General features: G+C 47.2%; 1 protein-coding gene across 8 annotated transcripts in view; it reads left to right on the top strand.

Annotated features, from left to right (window-relative positions):
• axo (axotactin) overlaps positions 1 to 25446 on the top strand; it is a 224121-nt gene that overhangs the window by 117822 nt on the left and 80853 nt on the right. For all 8 annotated transcript variants that reach the window (XM_070540822.1, XM_070540819.1, XM_070540820.1 and 5 more), the window contains 8 exons: positions 3119 to 3174; positions 12529 to 12881; positions 15535 to 15698; positions 17475 to 17645; positions 19131 to 19397; positions 21493 to 21599; positions 22707 to 22864; positions 25019 to 25167. In XM_070540822.1, the coding sequence (XP_070396923.1) occupies positions 12550 to 12881; positions 15535 to 15698; positions 17475 to 17645; positions 19131 to 19397; positions 21493 to 21599; positions 22707 to 22864; positions 25019 to 25167 (1348 nt within the window). In that variant the 5' untranslated portion in view covers positions 3119 to 3174; positions 12529 to 12549. The remainder of the gene's footprint in view (positions 1 to 3118; positions 3175 to 12528; positions 12882 to 15534; positions 15699 to 17474; positions 17646 to 19130; positions 19398 to 21492; positions 21600 to 22706; positions 22865 to 25018; positions 25168 to 25446) is intronic.

Here is a 25446-nt window from a genome sequence, read left to right as displayed (position 1 = left end):
GTCAAAGAGCCCCAGGTGGTAAAAATTAATCCGTAGTCCCTCACTAAGGCGTGCCTCATAATCAAACCGTGCCCTTGGCGCGTATAACCCCAGAAATTAGTAGATGAAAACAAATCCATTCATTTCCAGTCGTATTTCTGTGACCTTAACATAAATCATGATCAACATAAAGTGTGAAGAGTGGACAGCAGCGCCATCTATTGAGTATACTGGTCACGGCGCAGCAGTAACTGTCCACGGTGACTCGCGAGGAAACGTATTGTAACATGACATTCTGAGCGAACACTTGGATGTATCGGATATATAGAGCAATTGCTCTCCAGCAGATGCTCGTCGTAGGAACCACCAAGAAGTATTACTGACGCGCAGTGACCGTTTCAGGCGAAAGGCAAACGCTGCCTTGCACAATCAGTTCAGCCGAGGAAAAGCTTCACGATTAGAGTCGCTTCTAAACAGTTGGGTGAGACTATAGGTTGGAGTGGTGGGAGCGGAGCTGAGGCCAAGTTCATGAGATGTGGTTGCGATGTCGTGAAAGGTTTTCATCCGACGGGACGGGTGGGTCACGTTGTTATTGCGTGGCCGTGAAAATAAACATATTTTTTTTTTGTCGACCGAATGCGTTAACGCGGGAGCGGGAATTTTTGTGCTGCTGCGAATTAGAAGCTTAACCACGTGCAAAGCATCTCGGTCAAGGTGGCTCAGCGGCTGTTTGGTTCTGCTGCTGAAGCTTCAGTTTGAAGGTTTGTTTTTTTGTTTGTTTGTTATCTTGCATGTTTTACTCTGCACGTGCTAGCGCGTACGTTCACGTTCGTGGGCTCGCAAGCTGTTCGTGTACGTGACTGCGTGAGCTTCATCTCTGAAGCTTTAAACTTGAGTTGGCCAACCGGGTCACTATATACCCGTTGATATATCACAGCCGAAAGCAACAGCAGAAAAGATAAAATGAAGCTCTATTTTATCACTGGTTGCATCAACCTATTTATTGTTTCTTTTTTTTTTCACTAGGATTCGCGTAATTCTTGCCTAACTCAATTGAAAAAAAAAGAAAAAAGAAGACTGTTGTTTTGGTTAGTGTTCGTCTTCTCGATCTTTCTTTTTCCTCTCGGGACCACGCACTCCAATTTCGTAACTTGCCTGCCTGCCCGCATTTTTTTTACTGGATTATGCTGCGTTAGGACGGAAGCGGCACATTCGTCGTTGCGCAACCTGGGCATGGAGAGGTTGCGTCATTTTGCGACGTGCTACGCCGCTGCATACCTATACGGCGTGTCGCAGGCATAAAATATTCGTGCGTATACGGTCTGCTGCATCTGTAAAGGTTACGAGGCAGCTCGGACATTTTCCACCGTTGAAGCAGCAAAACGACAAAATCTCTCGGGAGGAACCTGCTAAGCAGCCCAGGGTGTGGTTATCAAAGGGCGTCGGTTTCTATACGTATACGCTGCCTTTCGACATATCCACTACCGCCGTTTCACTTTTTGGTGCTCCTTTTCTTTTTTTTTTTTACATTCTTAAGACCACAGATAAGTTCTGGAGTACAGGTTGCACGTTCTGCAATATTGCTGTGAGGGAGCGACCTAATTAGTGGACGAATAATTAATACTCTCAAAGTTCATTTGCGTAAATTAGTCCGAGTGCGCATGGCCTGCTGATCTTTTGTGTGCGCCTATCTCACGCGCGACTGTTACTTATCGATGTTCTACAGAAACCGCAAGACGTACACGCCAGAAGAAAATGAGCAGTGCTTTTATGTGAAGCCACGGCGAGATTCTCTCTCTCGAGCTACAAGTGTTACAATTCACGATTTGGGAAATTTCGAAAAGCGTGAAATGTGACGAGTGTAGCCAAAAATTTCGTAGAAGTAGCAGGGGTTGGGGGCGTGCGCAAATACACAGAGCGGTGGTTATAAGTGTCGTTCTTCACAACGCAGAGACAGCCGTACCCGTTATCGCCGCTAGCCAATTATTCATTTGGAAATGGCAGTGCCAGATACCCGACGCTAAAGTGCACTGTTGCATTATACTCTACCAAGTGCCGCTTTGTAAGCATGCGTGATCCCTATGTCGTAGCTTGACAACAGTGAATTTGCTCAGTCGATTGATTGCTCGAGAAGACAAGAAAAAAAATGATTGTGGTACTTCTTTTCATTACTGAAGCAAAAGAAGTGCCCAATGCGCGACCCCGTCGGACGTAACCACCTGATTATTGTCCAATCCCTGATTTCGAGCTTGTGTTACGTACCTGTTACGTCATCACGTCATCAACAACACATCGGGGCAGTATCGTAGCGTTTGACGAGTACTGGCTAATGTTTACTGCTTCAGCGGGTGCTGTTACGACTGATTGGAGCCTACCGCACTGCCCTGCTCATGTGAGCTGTTGCAACTTGTTGTTTGGTGATACATGTTTTACCATATATGTACATGCCTGAAGTTGAAGAACGGGTAATTTGAAAATGATCATTTGTTCTGTAACTATGGCGGAGCAAGGGAAGGGGAACAGAAATAAGGTGTTTATTTCCGTGGTTCTCCAATATATTCTTGGGGTACGTGTCACGCATAAAACACTTCATCAGAGCACGTCTTCGCAAAAGTTCTGCTACTGTGCTTGCTTTGTAAAAATGCCCGCGATTCAACGCGTTCAACGACGCATAGACTTCCTTCGTAGGCCACTTCTACAGGCAGTATGACACGATGGGCCCATGCTGAAAGCAGGGAAGTCTTTTCCTCCTTTTACAAGCAGTTTCTTTTTCTTTTTTTTTTGCGGTGAAGTCGAGCAATTGCACCAACTTGGTGAAACCAGTTCGAGGTTGTCTGACAAGAACTAACTCGCTGTCTTACGAGTACTTTAACTATACCACGACAAAGCGTAAAGCTAACACCCGTTGCCTCAGCTGGGCCCTCAAATGTCACTCGCACGTCTCTGTGCGCTCTTCTCTTTCAATTCATCATTCGGCGCTAAGCAGTGGGCCAAGGCTTTCGCGACGGTCGTGCGACTTTTTCACGTGACCGCTATGAATCTCCGCGTCCCAGTTTAGGTGGTTGATTGGCCGTGATCTGGCAGGGTCAGCCAAGAGCGGCCGGGGAGCTGAAACTTACGTTACGCTTATTCATTTCAGGAGGAACTATGGCGTAGTTCAGACGGAAACCCAAGCACCACGCTTGCTGCCCATCGGTGAGCCCCGCTTCTTGAATTTATTTCCCACCTTGCATTGTAAAATAATTTACATCCTTAACAGCGAATAAGGGTGCAAATTATTTTACAGCGTACGCGACGTTTTTGCCAGCAAGCGTTTGCAACCGGTAGTGGCCGATCAGGAGGTGCTCCAGCGCGAAGCCAACGTTTCTACAACGGAACTTGCCTTCATGAGGCCTTGACGAAGACAAGCCGGCTTGTCGGAACGTTGGCTCAATTCCAAGGCATCCCTCGCTATAAAATAAGGCGGAAACCAGCGAAATAAACTTGTACGTAAGAAACGAGAACCCTATTCGCGAAGAGTTCTTACGCTGTAAAAGTGTTTGTGAGATGAAATTCCAGCCAATCTTGACGCTGGACATATTATCGCAGATGGCCGACCAATGGCCAAAGAGAACTTCAGTGAATTCCGCCCAAGGCGCTTTATACTAATGCGTCAAAACAAACGCAAAACACAACGACTCGCAAAAGTCGCAAAACACAACAATGAGGTGCCTATATGCTTCAATGTGGCGTTATCATGCAGAACGTGGGGCCACAAGATTGAATCCCGATCGATGAAGACTCGGACCGATCGCAGTGCAATGAAAAAAAGAAAATGTTTGCGCTTATATTTGTAGCACGTGAATAAAACTTAAGCTTTTGAAACGCACCTAGAGAGAGGAACGTTAATGAAACAACGGTGAAGAGGTCGGCCCTAGTAATGTGACCTTATATAGCCTGAGAAGAAAGGGAGTTAACCGAGGGGCCCGATTTTAATTTATCATATCATCAGAAGCCAACAAACGAAGACACCACGGAAAACATAGGGGGGAATTACTCGTACTTACTAATTGAATTAAAGAAATGATAAATTAATGGCAATGAAAGTGGATGAATAAACAACTTGCCGCAGGTGGGGAACGATCCTACAACTTTCGCACTGCACGTGCGATGCTCTAACCAATTGAGCGGGTTTATTGACCGGTTGCCTCCATCCAGAAAGATCACGTACTCGTGACGCCTGCGGCAGAAAAGATGTTTCACATCCGCCGCCATGGTTTGTGAGTGGTGACGCTGACTAACATTCCCAAGGTTAGTTATAGTAGTAACACATAAATATCCAAGAAAGTGAATGGGGAAACCGCGCCACGGTAGCTCATTTGGTTAGATCATCGCACGCGTAATGCGAAGATGTGGGATCGTTCTCCACCTGCGGCAAGTTGTTTTTTTATCCACTTTCATTGCCATTAAGTTATAATTTCTTTAATTCAATTAGTAAGCACAATTAATTTCCCCTATGTTTTCCTTGGGGTCGTTGTTTGTTGGCTTCTCATGATATGACTTATATAGCCTGGCTACTACACCAAACAAACCCTGGCTCACCATGGTGGTTTCGACGTGTATACGTGTATGTCACCCTCAGTGTGTTGGTACTTGCGATCAGCCTCTAAACGAGAACAAATTAATTAATGCAATAAAAATGTGTTCATAAAAGCATAAATACTAGTGCCCGCACTTATTTAAGATATTCTACGCTACATCTGGAATTATATTTGAGTGTCCTCCATTTTGTTCTGCTCGATCGTTTTCTATGTATCTTGGGGCGCGTAAGATGTCACGTATCTGTCTCACCCTCTATTTTCATTAACTAACGATGGAGAGAGAAAGCGATAAAAGTTAAGAAAAGTAAACATAGTAACTTCTGGTTGCATTTCCTACACTGGGTAATGAGGAAACAGATCACAAGAAAGTGGGAGATGAAGAAGGAGGAGGTGCTTGGCGGTAATTTACATGCAGAATAACAACCGCACCATGCAGAAGATCACATTTTTTCCTCCACCCTACTTCCCCTATCCCACCTTTTTCATTATTTCGCTCTTTCAATTAAACGTATAACAGTATACTTCCCATACGGTTTCTCCGGCTTCATTGTCTGCTTTCTTCGTGTGACTGTAATTAAGAAAAAAGAAAGCCCTCGGATCGCCTTATCCTCCTCGTTCAATGCACATTGGGGGCCTCGAATTTAGTAGCATTTTCGGCACCGGTAGGACACGGCGGTTCATTGGCCAGTTGCTGGATCCTGATTTGTTCACGTGTTACGCGATCGCTTGCGGTTAAAATGGTTTTCCACATTCACCGCCATGGCCGCGAGCTGCGCTGGCTAACACTCCCAGGGGCTAAATCTAGCACACGTGCAGAAATACCCGAGGAAGTAGACGGGAGAACAGCCGCCGCCTTGGCTTGTGGTGGTGGTGGTGGTGAATTGTAGCAACAGGCGGGTTTAGCCTGGCGATCAAGGCCGGCAATTGCTCCGCCCGAGGGTTTCGCACAATACCGCTGAAGGGTTTCACCACATGTCACTCAAACCAGTCTGTCTTAAAAATTCGATAAGGAGACGTGAAGTTTCTTTGTGAGCTCTAACTGATCCCTCGGGAAATATAAGGTGTTGCAGGCACGCATGCGGAAGGTCCTTTTTTTTTTTCAGATTCTTCAGGAGAGTGTCCCCTTCATCTTCCGTGGCTTAACGGAACGCACTGCACGTGTAACACGAGAGACGTAGGTTGCAGCTCTAAGCCTCGATGAGTTGTCTTGCTGGCCAGTTTAATTTCTATTGCCCTGACTGTTCCTGCATCTCAGTGAAACGTTTATCAGATCGAGTTTATTTCTCACAACATGTGAGGTGTGATGAAGAGGGTATGAAAAAAAAAGTCAGCTTTAAGTCAGCTTTACTAACCCCATCCTCCCATAAAACCAGTGTGCACAGACGGCAGGCGATTTCGGTACCTAGCTCCTCTCTGCTTCCTCCACACCCCCTGATATAGTAGCACTTCAGGATGCTGGCACAAATTTATCGCTGCCAGGATACGCTCTGGTACCCTCCGACACCACTCCAAACCCCAGGGTTACGACGTATCTCCAACATTTCGTACCATACACTTGTCATGTACTAACCTCGCCGGTAGCTCACACATTCATAGAATTAATCCCCTCCACTCACAGATCTCAACCCCTCTTCATCCTCAACTGTTACCTCCTCCCGAGGCAACCGGTCTCAGATTTAATCTCTCTAATTAAAGCCGCCTCCAACGCTGCAAAAAAGGACCCCCTCATTATATTAGGGGATTTCAACTGCGCACATGTAGACTGGGGGTACACACGCACTAACAAGAGAGGAGCGGAATTGCACAACACCCTTCAGATGCACGGCCTGTCCATATATAATGATCTGAGCACACCTACAAGAATCGGCAATAGTGTCACTGCCGACACAAGCCCAGATCTTACTTTTGGTCGCAACCTTCCCACACCAGTGTGGACAAACTCAAATGAGGCCCTGGGCAGTGATCATTATATCATAACTATACAGCTTGATTTCGCCATAAAAGCTAAAGCCTACCGTGTCAGGATTACCAGCTGGGATAATCTTCGGAAGCACAGAGAGGCCAAAACATTAGAATCCCCCTTTAACCTCCACACATGGATGACAGAGCTGAAACAGGATGTCCAGGCATTCACGCAAACATTAGATGCCACCCCCGAGACTCCCGTTGCAGACAGTCGCTTAGCGCACCTACTACAAGCTCAAAGCAGTATCCTCACACGCTGGAAAACCCAGAAGCAAAATCGGAAACTTAAGCTAAAATTAGCGCAACTACAGAAACAAATAGAAGAACACAGTGCCGCACTCAGTAAATCTAACTGGCACCAATTATGTGACGGATTACGAGGTAATCTCTCCTCCACCAGGGCCTGGCATCTTTTGCGACATAAGATAGACCCCACTCAAACTAAAAAGCAAACTCGGCTCACACTAAAAAGACTTACCCATAAACATCGCCAAAATCATCAAGCACTGTTACGCCAACTCCAATCAACTTATACCACTGTGGGCCAAGCTGTATCATATCCCGACTATGTAGGCCCCGATCAACCCTCCCTCGACGCCCCCATTATGGAGGTTGAAGTCAGAGCAGCCCTTATCAAGCTCCGAAACTCAACCCCTGGGGAGGACCAAATCACAAATGTCATGCTCAGAAATTTAGATGACCGTTCAATTTCCCTTCTCACCGACTACTTCAATGAGTGCTGGGAAATGGGGGTGCTACCTGCTGAATGGAAGCACGGGAAAATAATATTCATTCCTAAACCAAACAAGCCCATTAACGCCCAAAACCTCCGTCCCATTTCGCTGACTTCGTGCTTGGGCAAACTGTTTGAGCATGTCATCCTCACCCGTCTCACGCAACACATGGAATCCCATGGACTATATCCCCATACTATGGTAGGATTTCGATCCCACCTCTCGGCACAGGACGCCCTACTGCAGATTTCACACGCTATCCTCAATGACATGTTACATCACACCAGAGCAATCCTGGCAGTCGACCTCACCAAAGCATTCGACAAAGTTACACACAGCGCCATCCTGCAGGGCATCCAAGAGCTGCAGTTGGGGCCTAAGACCTACAACTATATCCGGGCCTTCTTAAACGGTCGCACAGCCTCACTGCATATAGATGATATACAGACCCCCCACTTCACGCTTGGTAACATTGGTACCCCGCAAGGGGCGGTGTTATCTCCCTTCCTCTTCAACCTCACCCTCATCCCCCTGGCCAAGGCTCTCAGCCGCATCCCGCACTTAGGACACACACTTTACGCGGATGATATAACGGTCTGGACCACATACGGCTCGGATGGCGACATAGAATCGACCCTTCAGGAAGCCGCTACAACTATCGCTACTCACGCGGCAAACATTGGGCTTGAATGCTCCCCCACAAAGTCAGCACTCCTCATAATCCGCCCGCGGCGCGTCCCTACCTCCCCCATCACTATCTACCTGCATGACACTCCCATACCGCAAACACCTACCCTCCGCATTCTTGGCCTGCATTTACAGGACACGGGGAAAAACAACCTTACCCTGAAAGCACTAAAACAGTCCACTTACTCAGTCATCCATCTTCTTAGAAGGGTTTCACATTCACGAGCCGGTCTAGACGAAGCAGATAATCTGAAGGTGCTGCATGCCTTTGTGCTTAGCCGCATTCTTTACGCCACTCCTTACCTGAACCTCTCCTGTTCGGATAAAGACAAGATCAATGCTCTTATCCGCATGGCTACCAAAGCAGCGCTAAACTTACCAAAGAGCACTAGCACGGACAGACTCTTAAAATTAGGAATGCACAACACTATACAAGAACTTATAGATGCACATCGCTACACACAGTACCTTCGTCTGGCTGGCACGGAAACTGGACGATATATACTGGATTCTCTGGGAATTCGCATACCGGCACACACGACAGACTTCATCTCTCTCCCTCGAGCCATACACTCCGCGCTTATCCTGAAACCCCTTCCTAAGAATGTCCACCCTGAATACCATCAATCCCGCCGAGTCGCGCGGGCCAAAGCTCTCCATAAAGAATATGGCACTTTAGAGGATGTGCGCTGGGTGGACGCCGCGTGTGGTACAGACCGTTCAGTAGCTGTGGCTTATCATCCAGAAGCCCCCCCATTTACCCATTTGATAGACCCACCTTGTACCCCGGAAGAAGCAGAAGAAGCAGCTATAGCAATAGCCATTGCCCAAACCAATGCGGCTTATATACTAAGCGATTCCAAAACAGCCATTCTTAACTTCGCCCGCGGACGCGTCCATCCCCCCGCGTGGCAGATATTGAGAATGTGCACCCTAAATCCCGATAGGTGTATTGAGCTCGTGTGGGTTCCGGCTCACTCTGGCAATCCCGGAAATGAGGCCGCCGATAACATAGCCTGAGGACTTATTTGCCGGGCAAATGGCGACCCCAGCCGGGATTTCTCGAGGGAGCGGGCACACACGTTCTCAGAACTAACTCAACAAGCACGCCTTGCCCGTCGACTCTATCCCCCTCCCCACCCCCGCCTATCCCACTCCCAACAAATCCTCTGGAGGCGACTCCAGACGCGAACTCTTCCTACCCCTCAGCTTCTATCCCACTTCCGCCATGTTTCCCCAGAGTGCACTCTCTGCGGAGAATCGCATGCCACCCTTGACCACATCCTCTTCGGCTGCCCTGCCGATCCTCCCCCGCAGGGACAGCCCGCCATCGGTACATGGGAGGAATGGGAGGCCCTCCTTGCGTCGCAGGACCCGGACGCGCAACTTCGCTGTGTGAACCGGGGTGCCAGTGCCATGGCCCTACGTGGCCTGGACACATGCGCGTAATGTGAGGGCTGTGCGGTGGCCCTGAGACCTTGTACGGTCCAAACTCACTTGCTTAATAAAGTTTTCCATCCATAGCAGAAATAAACTCAGCAAAAAATACACAAGAACAATTTGCATATATATACATACCAGTAGGGGGTGTGCGAATATGATGTTTGAGACCTAATTGACTACGAATCGAATAGTGCCAAAAGCGAATCGAATCAAATAGTTTGGAATAGTTTTCTAATGATGATCGGCCGTTATCGCGATTAGTATAGAACGATGTCTACATCCTACTATTCGTAAAGTTAGTAAGTTTCTGTCATCAAATGGTACTTTATGAAGTGTGTATTAAGAGCACAAACGGAGCATCAGGAGCCAACACGTAGTTTCTTCGCATGCACACAGCTCTTCAGAGATGAAGTCGAGAGTATAACGTAAGCCCGTCTGTGAGTTTTCATTGTCAAGAAGGCTCCCGCAGGGGAGCCGAAACGTAAATATCTATTTTAAACTAGTTTGGCTGGTGTCCGGACCTCTTCCTTTTTAGTAGGCTCTTCAGAGAATGCAAATGATCGCTGCACAGCCTGTAAAGTATGGATACCTAAATGACGTAGCTTGCTTCATTACGCAAGTTGCGATGTTTGATGTCTGTGCTTGCGGGAGTGAAAATTTACCGCACTTTTGCTCCAATTTTATGTTTTGAAATATTCGAAACGTATTCGAAAAATATTCGCATTTGTGAATAGTGGCTATTCGATTCCACGATCGAATTGGATAAAACAATATTTGATTTGTTATTCTAAAGATTCGAATCTTCGCAATCCCCTGCATACCAGAGGATCTTACATATGACGCCACCGCATACTTACGCATGACACCACACACAATTTTACAAAAGGGGCTAGATAACTGAAAAAAGCTCAAATTCAAGAGTATAAATTTAGTGCAGTGAGGAAACTAATGAAGCAGATCATACAAGCCTGTTTTTAATTAACGTAAGACTTAATTTCTCTAACACTATTTCTTGCTTCGTTCTGTGTTTTGTTCGTGTTGTAACTAATACGAGCAATTCGTCGGTAGAAAACAGCAATGCCTTTAGCTCTTTGTGAACTGACAAGCAACGTATTATGGACTCAGGTGGCCTGCCGCTGTCTCTTAGCGGCTGTGGCGCACCGCTAATGAGCTCAGGGTCGCGCATTCGATCCCAACTGTATATTGGAGAGGGTCGAAATGCACAAAAAAAAGAAAAAGAAAAGAAAACGCCTGTTTGCTTAGATTTGGGCGCAGGTTACACAACCACAAGTGGTCGAAATCTATCCGAAGGCCACAGCTACGGCGTGCCTCTTAAGCAGACCGTAGTTTCGACACGCAAAACCCTTGAATTCGATTTGGTTTCGGGTGCTCAAGTGCCGCCATATTAGTATCAGAAGGCAGCGCATTCGTCCTAATTCGAGACGAATAATTGCGTCTTTCTTTTTCTGTGCAAATGTTTAGCTGTGAACGCCCCGAATAAAAAAAAATGCCCCTGTGCCCAGTTATTGGTGCAGGATAGCATGTAGAACACGCAACTGTTTTCACGAAAGCATCGACGTACACCCGGCCACAAAATATTACGGACCTTGAAGTCTGAGAAAAAACTGTATATCTCCACATCCTCACAATGCAGCCTGCTACTTGCATTTCGGACCTCGACTCAATTATGCTAACAATATAGTCATATACAGTTCTACTGGCTACTGCTGCAGGATGCTGGTGATTTGAACGTTTTCTGAGATCCTGTGATCCGTAAACTTTTGTGGTCGAGTGTACATTCCGCAAACACCACCGTCGGCCATTGCCGGGAATCTCGAATGCAAATTTTCCTAAGTAACGAGAAAGCCTACAAACTTAGGCCTTAATTCCTGTTCTTTTGGTTCATGCACTGGCCAGAGGTGCGTGGGCGTGGACGTTTAGCCCGGCTCGAACGATCCTGCGATTGGACTTGTCCGCTCGCAATAACATACTGCCGTTCGATTCGTATTGGATAAGCATATTCACCACGTGGACCACTTAAAACGCCGTTTTCCTTGCTTCGTAAGAGTGGGATAAATTGTAGAACACTCGAGAACAAGGTGAATTCGTCAAGGAACTTTTTCTGAAATGCTACCGACCGCGTCGCGATAGATAAGCTTCTCAAGTTTTTTTTTGTTTTTGTTTTTACACCTGTGACTTTTTTTACGACGTGAACACGCCAGCTTCCCCACGTACATGTCGCATAATAGTTCTTTTGTTGCACAGCGTTAGATATTTTCACTTAACGCTCGTGAAATGGGAGGCCTCTTCGGCGTTATATATTTCTGTGCCGAGTTTTCATTTAAGTTTTTCGTGTAGGCTTATAGTAGAAGTTGTTCGGTTATTTGCGTGCAGATTGCATAAGCAGAGGCATAGCACCCGTAGAATCGAATTCATAATTGCGTCGGCGCCCCTTGGTAACTTGTCCGGGGATATTCGCCCTTCATGCAGGCTTCCTTCCAGACACGCACAGAAATCACGAGCACACGCAAACCACAGACACAGAGCCACACTCTCGCAGCAAGTACCAACTGTAGGCCAACAACTAGTTCTTTCTCCGCCGTGTGAGCTTTCCGGAGAACTTATTTGCCATATCCAGTGTCTCTGTGCTTCGAGTTGCCGATTGCTCCGGCTTCGTTCCGCGATCTGCATGCCTCTTCGCAAGCCGAGGTGGAAGAGCGACCGCCCTGGAAAGGCGTTGGTTCCAGGCTGGATCCCTTTCTTCTCTTTCTTTCTTTTTCTGAGAAACTCCTGTCCCCCCGTCGAGTAAATGACAGCTTAACCTTTCGTGAACCTTCATGGAGCTTGCGGTCTTTTGCAGAACCGATTTACCATGTACTGATTAAGTACGCTTTGTTGTCTCCCTGCGGCGTTTAGAAATACTTACGTATTCTAGTCTGCGGAGATTGTGGGATCGTTCCCCACTTGCGGCAAGTTGTTTTTTTATCCACTTTCATTTCCCTTAATTTGTCGTTTCTTTATTTCATTTATTAAGTACAATTAATTTTCCCTATGTTGTCCTTGGTGTCAGTGTTTGTTGGCTTCTTATGATACGTACTCTCGCTTCTTTCGAAATCTGACGACTGCTCGCACCTTTTCAGAGAGACGGTGCGTCGAGAGCAATGCACCGCGGATCGACGATGTCGAGTCACAGGTGGCCGCGGGTCATCGTGGCCGCGTGGCTCTTGCACCTGATGGCGGCCGAAATAGGTGCGGTGTCGCAAGGAGACGTCAGTGGCGGCAACGGCCTGACGTCGTCGTCGGCCGGCGAAGGAGCGGACGACGTCGGCAACAGTTCGGCCGACGGCGCGTCGATTTCTGGTCCCGGTGGCACCAAGCGCAAGCTGATGCTCTCTAGTCAGGTGTTCACCTTCCTCAAGGAAACGTCCTTCCTTCGCGTCGAGCCGACCTTCTGGCCTCTGCAGCAGACCAGGGAGATCACCTTCTCGTTCAAGTGAGTCTTCGAAATTCTTACTAGAGTGGTTTCGCTTTCCGCGATGTGTTCGTATGATGTGTTATGCGCTAGGGCCATTGCGCATGAGTGCACTTTATAAAAAAAAATGGCTGTGGCTTAGCTAAGGTTAAGCCCAGGATGCGAAGCATACTAGCCTTTATTTTAACGCGACAGCGTTAAGGAGCTCGTGTCGCAGAAAAGCCGGTGTCGTCGGCGTCGGCTCAGGCGTGCGGCGCTTGCTCAGGCGCACATTTCGTCGTCGCGCCGAACGCTGCGTTGCTCGACGCTCACCGCGTCCGATGCGGGGCGCGTAGTCGCTGCGCCGTAGCAAAGCCACCTAGAAACAGTCTCTGTAGCACGCCGCAACCTTCGCTTCTCATTCCAACGAGCAGCTCTGTCTCCATGAGGCATCTCACCTCGTGAGTGTCTAGCAGAGGCAAGCGCAGCTGGTTATATACCGCCGCGACGCCGCGAGCGACGGCGCGAGTTGGAGCCCCGTTTCTCCTCTGTCGTGACGTCACGGTGTCACGTGGTCAGCCTTGAAGGCGACGCCGCGAGTTGAAGCCCGTTTCTCCTCTGTCGTGACGTCACGGTGTCACGTGGTATTGAAGGCGACACCGCCGCGCCTGAGGAGCTGGGTTGAGCTCTAGTAATATGCTTCGCATAAAAAAACGTTCGCACCCTTTCGAGCTTACCTTCATCGTAAACAATAACTCGCTCGTTCTCTGTCTCGCGCACCTTTATATAACTCTGCGTGCCCGGTAGTCCCAGGTCACCAGTGGCATGTACGTTAGCAGCGTGATCACGCCGTCAGCGTTGGCCGTCGATGCCTTATGAACGCCATGCAGTTTTCTGACGTGGAGCCGGTGTAAAATAAGACGTGAGGAACAAATATTACGGATTCCTGGCTGAAGAAAAAGAAAAAGAAAGTTCAATGACGAGTTAGCGGTCAGTGCGAGAGAAACGCCTTACCATTACGTCGCATCTCTTTGCGGTCCCAGATATATTATTTAAACAGCATTTTACCATATACGAGGAGCGAACTGCAGCTGACGGTGGTACGGAACAGACCCCCGTTTTTTCCTTCTTTTCACTTTGACACTCCTTATGCTCCTTATGCATTTGGCAGGCATTCTCAGGTCATGAACAGCAGGTTGCCATTATCCCTCAAGAGAAAAGTGTATAATAGCTGTGTCTTACCAGTATTCACCTACGGGGCAGAAACCTGGAGGCTTACGAAAAGGGTTCTACTTAAATTGAGGACGACGCAACGAGCTATGGAAAGAAGAATGATGTGTGTAACGTTAAGGGATAAGAAAAGAGCAGATTGGGTGAGGGAACAAACGCGAGTTAATGACATCTTAGTTGAAATCAAGAAAATGAAATGGGCGTGGGCAGGGCATGTAATGAGGAGGGAAGGTAACCGATGGTCATTAAGGGTTACGGACTGGACGCCGAGGGAAGGGAAGCGTAGCAGGGGGCGGCAGAAAGTTAGGTGGGCGGGTGAGATTAAGAAGTTTGCAGGGACGACATGGCCACAATTAGTACATGACCGGGGTTGTTGGAGAAGTATGGGAAAGGCCTTTGCCCTGCAGTGGGCGTAACCAGGCTGCTGCTGCTGCTGCTGTTGATGATGATGATGATGCTAACGACGGATATGAAATAAAGTTGTGGCCGCTATGCTATTCCATGTCGTGTCCGCTCAAGACATGTCTTAGTCGATTATTCGATTCCCGAGGAACCGCGTTTCGCGGCTTGCTCGGAAACAAACCGGTGTGCGAAGCTTAGAAACTAGCTCGAGCTACAGGCTCTCCCTTTGGAGATTGCGTGGAATGCAATAACGCCGGTCACGCCGGTGCTGCATGTAGCTGGGTATTACCTTTAGAAATTTAAGGATCTGCCATGCTCCCAATCTAACATTAAAAAAAAAACATATCCGCATCAAGTGTCACCTGTCCTTCTCGGCGTGTTCGTTTTATGGGGGCGCTGTCGTAGTAGTATCTTGCAAAATAGGCGGCGCTTCGTTCTATTTTATTCATTATTCTTTAATTAATAATGTCGCTAGGGGAGGGTGCTATACAGTCGGTTGATGTGAGGAATAGTATAATAAATAAATAGCAAACGCGTTATAGGCAAATCGTAGCTGTAGTACAAGCAGTGCATATCAATTAAAACTGAAGGGCAGACTAAGAAGTTACACGTCAGCAAAGGCGTACCACACGTACGTACAATACACAATAACTAAAAGAATATGCTACATGTGCACAAGACATGCGCACTGAAGTACAAAACTCAATATGTGAAAAGGAGAAAGTTATACGGTTAATGGATAAAACGCATGTATGATGCCATTCATAACAAAAATAAACATGCAGAATAGCATGTGGGCGGCACGGTGTACAGGAATGCCTATCTCATTGCAACAATGCGGGCCATCAAATATATCAGTACCAGAATGCAAGTCGAAAGAGGAAATGAAATACGTAAGAAAAGGTAAAAGATAAACGCCAGTTTGTGTGCTCAGTGTGCAGGAAGTCCTAGCTGGGACTTACTTATGTTGCATTCAGTAGCTATGCTTGCAGAAACTCACGTCAACGTTTCGATACACGAAAATATCTTACCACATTTTTTTTCGTCATTTTTCCCCCTGCAGAACGGAAAAGCCTCATGGGCTACTCATCTACCACCTACTGGAGGAGTCGTCCGAGTTGGACAAAGTGCCAAGCTACGAGCTCTACGTCATGCTTGAAAACGGCAGGCTCAAAATCATACACATCCTCAACACGGAGGGCAACGAGATCTTCTACGTCGGGAAAGGTATGTCTGGGAGACGACGCGTCTCGTCTAGCGACTCTCTTCACTATGGACGGAGCTATTATTCTGTTACCACTGGGTTGCACTTCGATATCTCTTCTCGTCCACCTGTGGCGATTGTTCGAAAACCGCTCGCAGGCTGCTCTTGCTTCACGAATGCGAATGAGTTCGTTAGCAGCCGACGTTCCCCACGATTGACTAACGCTGATGGATGAATGGATGCTATGAGCGTCCCCTTTGGAACGGGGAGGGGGGGGTTGATTGCGCCATCAAGCTTGGATGGATGGATGGATGTTATGAGCGTCCCCTTTGGAACGGGGCGGTGGGTTGCGCCACCAAGCTCTTGCTACTATATTGCCTAATATCCTACTTAGGTTAAACCATGAAAAAAAAAAAACACTATGCGCTACCACACCCAACTTTTCTGATCCCCTATTGCGAACTGTGCTTTTGTACGTCTCCGTCTTTTGTCGTTTCCCTACGTTTCTTCCACCAATCCTCCAATCGCCTCTTACTAATGTCTATTGCGGACATGTTTGCTTTACCATTACTCCCGCTGAACCCAAGGGCTTCAAGGAGGCCAGTGGTGCCTAAATCGACTGCTGGGCAGACGTCTTCACATTCTAATAAAACATGCTTCATCGTTTCCCTAGCTTTACCGCAGCAAGCACATGCTTCTTCTTCATTCTTATATCTCGCTTTATAGGTGCGTGTTCTAAGGCATCCCGTTCTCGCTTCGAAAAGTAATGAGCTTCCCTTTGAGTTATCATAAATGGTTTCTTTCCTGATTTCGTTTTTTCCTCTAAGTAGTTACTCATGGCAGGTTTCTTTTCCATTGCCGCCACCCATGAAATTAGTTCAGCCTCTCCGACTTTCCGCTTGACATTCTTTGTTGCTGTGTTGCTGTGTTGCCCACCCTACAGGCCGCATACTTGCTGGTAAGCTTCGTAGTTCTTTTCCTCCACTGTGACTCAATGTTTTTCCTGTACAGAAAAGCTTGAGTGGGTTCCTCGCACGCCGCCTGTTGTCGGAATGGTGAACTCGAAGAGGAGAGAACAAGACAGGCTTTCTTTTCCACGAAGAAGTCTTCACTTTCTGCCGCTGTAGAAAGTTGATTCATTCAGTTAAGTACAGGACAAAGTAGTTTCCTTCTGGGCACAATGAATTGGCAATGTGACGGTTGGAAGTTTTTTTTTTTCTAAAGCAGGCGCACTGCTGCCTCTGAAACGGCCTGGAAGCCCCAGTGAACTTCTTATTGAACTGAAATAAAATGCTTGCTTCGCTGCAACCATTAACTGTCAAGTTTCACTTCAGTTTACATTGAAGTTTCGTGAGTAAAACGGGCTCAGCACTTGAATTGTAGCGCGGACTTTTGAAGAGTGAAATGCTGAGACTCCATAAACTTTGTCCATGTCTGCTGTACACCTCATCGCTTCTGCCGATGAAAAGACTTCAGTCGATGAAAAGGCACCGGCTTCTGCCGATGAAAAGGCATCAAGTACGACGCCATTTTGAAAACGTCGCATGACGACGAATTTGTTTGCTTCTGTGATTGGCTCGTGGAGTAACACAACGCCATGCGGTTCCTGCGCCTTGGCTGCCAACTGCTGTTTCTTTAAGCTGTATCCTATAATATGAGTTTTTATAGGAGGATCTGAGGTGTTAGCATGGCCTCCGAGCTGCGGCTGCGCGCGCAGTGCGTGTCGACCAATCTCGGAGGCGATGGTTCCAGGCGCTTCTGTTGCTCACCGGCCTCGCGTTGTGTGCTCGCGCTCGCAGGCCTCAGCCGCGACCGGTGGCACACGGTGACGCTACGCGTGACGCCATCTGAGGGAGAGATGCGAGTGCGGGTGGACGACGAGGACCTGAACATCAAGCTGTCCTCCCTGGTGCACCGTGGGGGATACGACATCGGATCCGAGGCCACGTCATCCTACCTCTACTTTGGCTGTGAGTGTTCCGAGGACCTACAAAAAAATACGAGCCAAGTTTGTTACCTGATACTCTTGTTTCACGGCCAGTTGGGTATAGTGTCTGCAGAAAGGGGATTCCGGTAAAGGTAGACCTAATAATACAACTACCGGTTTATTGGTCCTGCTCGCATTGATTACTGGTCACACACATAGTACGATTGCGGGGTTTCTTCACAGCTCCTATCATTCAGACACATCTGCTAGGCCGAAATGGAAGTAAGGTCAGTTGGGAGCGCAGTAATTTCTCCGGTGCTACTTACATGTTCGGTTCGTTTGGCAGCGTCGCATTTGTTGCTCTTTCTGGAAAGCATTCTTGGTTTCCTCGTGGCCGAATGTCATGCATATGTGCCTAATGATGGTGCCAGATTACTGCGCTAGTTAACATACCAGAAGTTGCCTGCTGAAAGAGCTCTGGCTATGCCTGGATGCGCATGCGCGCGGTGACGAGCGACGGAGCAGCGGCCGCACGCGAAAGCATCTTACCGTTGCACGGGCGCAAAAATTTAACGTGAACAATCGATGCAGAAACGAACAAACGCCACGTGGTAGTGGCGTTTGCATGTGCCTGCTTGTCCATTTGTCCTGTTCAAGTTTCGCACCCCGTTCTGTCGTGGCATCAAAGCGCCAGTTCGCCCAACATGTTTCGAAGCGTTTTTACGATAGGTGGGAAAAGCTTGCCCGAGTCGTGTTGCATGTGTTATGCAATAATTGCCACCGCTTACGATTTTATCATAAAGTGCGCCATTTTTAGAGCTTGTCTGAAATTTTCGTATCGACTTTGTGATTTTTTATTTGTACAAGGGGTACAACAGACTTCGAAAGGGCAGAAATACTGTTCACAGCTAAGTCTTCGGAGTCTAATTTTCCGGACTTGCCTACACTAGGGACACCTACCTAAAGAATCAAAATAAAACGGCACCGGGAATTTCGGTCCCTTTTGCGCAAGTATTTCATGAATAAACGTCGTAAACATTTGCGTCTCTTGCGCCAATAAGGCAGAGTACTTGTCCACATAGTGTACCCGCAGAACAAAGTCTACGAAGGTAAACAAAAAATCTATCTTTCGAGCAATCAGACAAGTTTTAGCGTATATCACCAAATTTGAATATTTTTCTGCTTCGAAAAAGACTATTCTTCACGTTGCAAAGTTTCGCGCGAGTTTCCTCCGATGTGAAAACGCATTCGAAGCGTAGCGAATAAGTATTTCACGCGTAAATGGGATCGTTGGTGTACGACTGTGGGGTCGTGTTAACCTTTTCTCTCCCCCTCCCCATCCCTATACCTTCCTTATATTCCGCTCTCTTTCTTTCTAACCTTTTCTCTCTCCCCCCATCCCTATACCTTCCTTGTATTCCGCTCTCTTTCTTTCTAACCTTTCCTCTCTCCCCAAATCCCTATACCTTCCTTATATTCCGCTCTCTCTCTCCCCTCGCGCGGTCCCCTCCACCGGACGGCCCGCCAGCCATCGACCCGAAGAACTCGTCGGTGGACATGCACTACAACACGGACAGCTTCTTCGGCTGCCTGGGGCGCGTCAGCTTCCGGCTGGAGAACGGCAGCGCCGTGGACGCGGTGCTCTCGGTCGAGGAGGACGTGGTCAGGGACTGCGTCGACCTGTGCGACAAGTACGACTTCTGCCTCAACGGCGGCCGCTGCGTCAACCACTACAGCTACTACGGCTGCGACTGCTACGGCACCCACTACGAGGACCACATGTGCGGATACGACAGTAAGGAAAAAGGGGTGGTGGTGCTGCGTCGACCGCGCCGTTCGTCTGCGGTTGCGCGCGCGTCCTGTAGCAGAAGAGTTGGAACGACAGAAAGCTGAGCTAGTTGGTAAGGCTTCATTATGCAAAATAGAAGTGAGGCGTGAAGACAGGACACAAGAGTAGAGAAGTGGACAACACTTCTCTACTCTTGTTCGTGTTGTCCGCTTCTCTACTCTTGTGTCGTGTCTGCACGCCTCACTTCTATTTTGCATAATGAATCCTGTAGCAGGACTGGCAGAAAGACTTCGGCGAAGCGAAGTCGTTAATGCGTCATTTTGGGATGGTCGTAAAAAAAAGAAAGAATATCGGCATTATTCGATACTTATGTAGAGCATTTTTGGAAGCAAGAGCGAGGGTGTCAAGCTGAACAAAGCGCTGGCAGTAGGAACGTAGCAGAAACGACGAATTCCGTCGTTCGTGCTCTTTGTTTCTGTAATTGCTGCGGAAGCGTTCAATAACATTTGTTGATGGAGCTCCGACGTGCAATATTGCTGCAGCGCATACCTCCGTTCCAGTCTTCCACAAACGCAGCTGCGCTTTAATTAATCATATTTATTTAATAGTTAATTAATTAATTAATAATTAATTATTAATTAATTCTCTACTGAAAGGATAGTATGCGTCGCAATAATTTCGAATGTGTTATTTCTTGATATACAGGTTGTTTCAGCGAACACTTTCCAAAAATATTTAAAGGTTGCCTATGGCAGATATCACAATTCTAGCTCATCAGCTGGTCTACTCGATGAGGCGGACACTACTTGCACAAAAAGTTTGAAATGCATAATTGACTGGTTATTAAAAATTCACGAATGAAGTTTTTAACTAGTTGCCTTATGGCCCATATTGCAATTTAAAATTTTAGCCGTCGACTTCGCTAAGCGAATCCGCTTGGATCGAATTCTCAGGATGACACCACTTTCGAGATATCAACTACCGAACTTTGCGGACAAATGCATTGGTGTCCCAGTTAATTTGCGAAGAAAACGCTGGTTTATACATTGTAGTACACAAGTAACTGGAACGCCAATGCATTTTCCCGCAAAGTTCGGGAACTAATATCTCAAAACCGGTGCCGCCCTGAGAATTCGTTCCAAATAGATCCCCCTCGCGAACTACACAGCTAGATGTTGTCAATTGCAATGAAGGTGATGAGGTATTGAGTTAAAAAGTTAGTTAGCGAATTTTTGGTAATTCGTCGATTTTGCATTTCACATTTTTGAGCAAGTAGTGTCCGTCGCTTCGAGTAGACCTCCGCGTGAACTATAATTGGGCTATCTGTCACAGGCAACCTTTAAAAAATTTTGAAGGTGTTCGCTGAAACACCCTGTATATTGCTGTCGGAATAGTGCAGCATATATTCGACGACCACGTTTGTGCAAGAATGGCGCGGAAGGAGCCTGAGCCATCATAATCATCATCATCATCATCACCATCATAATCATAATCATCATCATATATCAAGTCCACTGCAGGACTCTCCCTCCGATCTCCAATTACTCCTGTCGTGCGCCAACCAATTCCAACATACATGTAATTGATACAGTGCATTTGGGATGAAAAGTGTTGTATAAATAATTTGTAACATACTTATTATTCCGTATTTATTGAGTGACACAAAATTGTAATGCAGGCTGAGGTTGATGGCCAGCAAATGTGGCTCGACCTGCGTGAGTAAAGCTATTTTGCACCGTTCTTAGGCACATTGAAGTAAGGCATGTTGCTGGGCTAGTCGGTTCATAGATTCAGCGAAATTTTCAACTGCGTGAATTAGCTGACATGAACAGAAACGTAGACGCACACACAATGCACTTTGTGTGTGCGTCTATGTTTCTGTTCATGTCCTGTCTCCTTGGCACAGGTAAAGATTTTGCCGGACTTAAGCATATAAACAACTCGTTGTCTGTGTTCTTTTTGTAATAACATTCTACAAAAATTGTCTCAGCTAATGGACCACAGGAGTGGGCTTCAGTAGCTAACGTTGTTTTCTAGGCTGATGACTCTCAACCAAGTAACGCAATTTTTCACAATTTTCTCCTCCCTTTTCGATTCCTAGATCTGACTACGGTAACCTTAAGAGGCAACTCGTACATCATTTACCGCATATACGACTGGAAAGATCGCGTGCACTCGGACTTCAACAGGATCAGCATGATGTTCAGAGTAAGTACTATTCGTTTTTTTTGTTTCTTTTATGCCATCCGTTTCGATCACTTTTCTGGTAAACACATTGATCAGCTTGTCTGTAGAAGCATTTATGTTCACGTAATACCTTAATTACCGGAGACGTAGACGGCAGCGTCACTGGTGGCGACATCTTGTGACGCGTTGTCGAGCCACAATGAATCCGACACGCTTTCAGATTAATAAGTAAGGCTCCATATTGACAACTACGTCGTTGCCGATGGTTTAAACCAGTAGTTAGGCAGAGTATCATTGGTTACTGCTATTATGGATCTGTGTCCTTTCTGGTTAAACTCTGCGCCAGCAGGTGGTGCCACTTTGCGGGTTGCTCTGGAGTTACTGTATATGCTACCAAAGGTAGCTTTGGTAGCATATGCAGTAACTCTATGTCGCTCTGGTTGCCTAAGGACAAGAAACACACCGGAGAAAATATCCACAAGTAGAAGCATGTGTATGCTTTCCGGAGGCCACTCAGCACATCCTAATGGAATGCGAAGGGATTCACACACCCGTAGGTAACGTATACCGTCGTCCGGAAGCGCTTGGATTTAAAGTGGACGAAAGCATCAATCGGTCGGCATTCGAGATAAGCTAGAGACGTTTAGGGTATTGGTAGAAAAAAAATGCAGGTAAGAGGTTGATATAACCGGATCCGTTACATGCATAGGAAGAAAAGAAAGGAAGATTGAGATGTACGCAAAATTTATAGAATGAAGAGCAGGGATAGAATACCTTACTAACTCAAGCAGGCTAGGTGACTATTTGTCACCACCCCGTTTTGAAGGGGATGCTAATAAATCGTCATCATCATGATCCTGCCACGTTTAGATTTTCGGTAGCATGACAATCCTATTCTCCAAATATCGATATGTTTACGGACACACGCTCCCGAATATGCGTTGGTTTTGTGAACTGTGCGCAAGTTAAGCTGAACGTTTTTGTGATATCATGCCTGGCGTGTGCCAAAGTGCATTTTTGTTTCTGCGTTGACGTCATCGCACCGCGGCGAGCGTTATATGCTGCCACCCCGCACATTTCGGTGAGGTATACGTATGTGTGTGCAATTTCTCTTTGTTTCATCTTCAGGTATACGTTCCCGAAGCCGTCCTTTTCCTAGCCACGGGAGAGCACGACCCAAAGAACACAGTCGCCGCCAGCATAAAAGGCGGCGCCCTTTTCTTCAGCATAGACTTTGGCCGAGGGCTGCTAAACGTCACCATGGGGTCAAATCTACACGACGAGATGTAAGTACCAGGAGAACGTTAGCTTTTGCGTAAGTTTATTTAGTGCTGAGCCGTTCCTTCTAAATAATGAACATGGCCTAGAGAGTGTGTCTAGAGATTCGAAGTGAACTATGCCGCCTTCTTGTAAACTCTTTTGACTACAGTTCCGTGACCACGTGCAGGCTAAAGTAGTTTTCTCGTCCTGGAGCACCTCATTCTTGAGATTAATTTTGCTGCTTCGTCATATTACGTCTGACCGGTTGGACTGGTTTTTCTCCAATAAAACCATAAGTAGCAGTACAGAACCGAAGTGATACTTTATTTTTTCAGGGTACAAGTCTCAGAATGTGTGTGCACAGAACAAACGCCGGCGCGTACCCGCTCCTATAAGTGTCAGTGGTTATTGTATCTGAAATACGCCGTAGCTCTATAGGCAGATGATCGGTGTGTCTTGTCTTGCGTAATGTATTTGAGTTTAGTACAACCATAAGATTGAAGGGTTTATGATGTTTAAAGCACCATAGCGACACGGAATGTACATGAGCGACTCTGAGGCACTTACGAGGAATTTAAACGCCCCTAATCTAACTCTCCCTACATATTTCGGCCATTTTAACTTATCTTGACATATGCCCGAAGCCTGGCACACAAGCGTGCTTGCAATGCGCCATTACCCGAATGCGGTCGCCGCAGTCGGAAAACGAACCGGTGAGCTCGTGCTTAGAAGGAGAACGCCATAACCAATGAGTCATTGCGGTGGGTACAGGAAAAGTCGATAAGCAATAAATGCATAATAATTTCTATGCTTATTCAACGACGAAAACCATCCGTGCGTCACGTAAGGCAATCGCTTTGAAGATAAGGCCCGCTACAGTGAGCGAATTCACATTCTGCCTCTCGCTTCAACGCGAACTAAGGAGCAAGAACACAGCGCACACGAAGCTATCAGCACTTGACGGTGTCTGTCTCAATCGCAGATCTCTTTCATGATAAAGCCTGTTACAGCGAGCAAATTTACCTTCGTGCTGCCTTTCGCTTCAACGCGAACTAAGCAGCAAGAACACAGCGCACACGAAGCTATCAGCACTTGGCGGTGTCTGTCTCAATCGCAGATCGCTTCCATGATATGGGTGCACACCGCCGCATCATACAGAGCCACCGCCGGAGTATGGTTATGGTTGGTCACGGTTCATAATGATTCGGCGCTGATGGATAAGGCGCCAAGCAGCGATAACGGCTTGTAATGATCGCAAGGTCATCAGCGCACCTGGCACCGCCACCTGCAGTAGTTTTCGCTTGAGTCATTGATTCAGCGTGCGCTGCCGTCCGCAGCAGTTCGTGTCGCCGCAGTGCTCTCGCTTATATTGGTCAGACGAATCATTATACCATTCATCATGACACCGGGTTGCCTGGAGATGAGCGATTGGCACAATCCTTACGCATACTTGGACAACTCCAAAAGAAGTTCCTGTGTGGCTTATGCACACTTGTGAAGCATTTTTCCTTATCTCGTCGATATTGTTGCAAAACCAAAAAAGTCTAATAAAGAAGACAGTTGGGTTACTTGTGTACATTACAGTACAGTGTACAGTGTACAGTCGCTGTTCTATTTCTCGCGGCAGCGAGTAGAAAATAAATGACCATTCTAAAGTGGCTCTATGCAGAGAAAGTTAATGACATCGGTAGGAGATAGGCTTGTCATGGTACTCTAGCTCAGATTGTCTTGGATGAAACAAAGGGAGCGATATGAGAAAACAAGAACCGCCCACACTAACGCACCAGCGTATGCAAATAAAAATTAAGTGGTCCACACGGTTTCCGGCTTATCATTCGGCAATATCCTTATCTCGGTGTTGCAGTGCCAGATCACGCGCGGTATTTTGGAGCCACTAGTGCCGTCCTCTCGATCCGGAATGCAAGAGAGTTTCTATATGTCGCATTCGCTCTTTACGTTCTACTGCTGAACGCGTGGTCGCAGGTGCGATACGCCGACCTCGGTGGCCGCATTTCTATGTGGGCGAAATGGAAGAACGCTCGTGCACTTTTATTTTCGGTGCACGTTAGGTAACGACAGGCGCACGCAATTCATCCGAGGCCCTCCGCTGCGCAGTTGGCCACAACCCATTAGACAGTTTTCGGGGGCGTTAAACCCACGATTTCACTTCTTTCCTCCAGGTGGCACAATTTCACGATGGTCCACAACGGGAACCGCGTCACCCTGTACTTGGACAAGACGATACATACGTTGCACATCAGCGACACCAACTACTACCTGCACCTGGACCCCGACATCTACATCGGAGGAGTGCCTCACGATGCTCCAGGTACTAAGCAAACTCACGAGCCAATCGTGGTAGTGACGGTGATGTGTAGTTGAACAAAGCAGTAGTTTGGGCTTGTGGGTCTGGCATATTCTGAATCTGAATAGCGCTGAACAGAGGACAGCCATAGGATACGACTACACACGGCGCTAACTTCTAGATGTTGATTTCGAAAAGCTGCCCGCAGAGCTAACAAGTGAGTGAAATTGAAAAAAAAGAAGATAACGAAATTCGCAATGTGAATGATTCAGCTCATTATAAAACTGTATTGCGGTGAACCCA

The sequence above is a fragment of the Dermacentor albipictus genome, chromosome 6 (assembly GCF_038994185.2).
Source record: "Dermacentor albipictus isolate Rhodes 1998 colony chromosome 6, USDA_Dalb.pri_finalv2, whole genome shotgun sequence".
Taxonomy (NCBI): domain Eukaryota; kingdom Metazoa; phylum Arthropoda; class Arachnida; order Ixodida; family Ixodidae; genus Dermacentor; species Dermacentor albipictus.
Note: the sequence above shows the minus strand (reverse complement) of the source record. Positions and strands in the feature narration are given on the sequence as shown.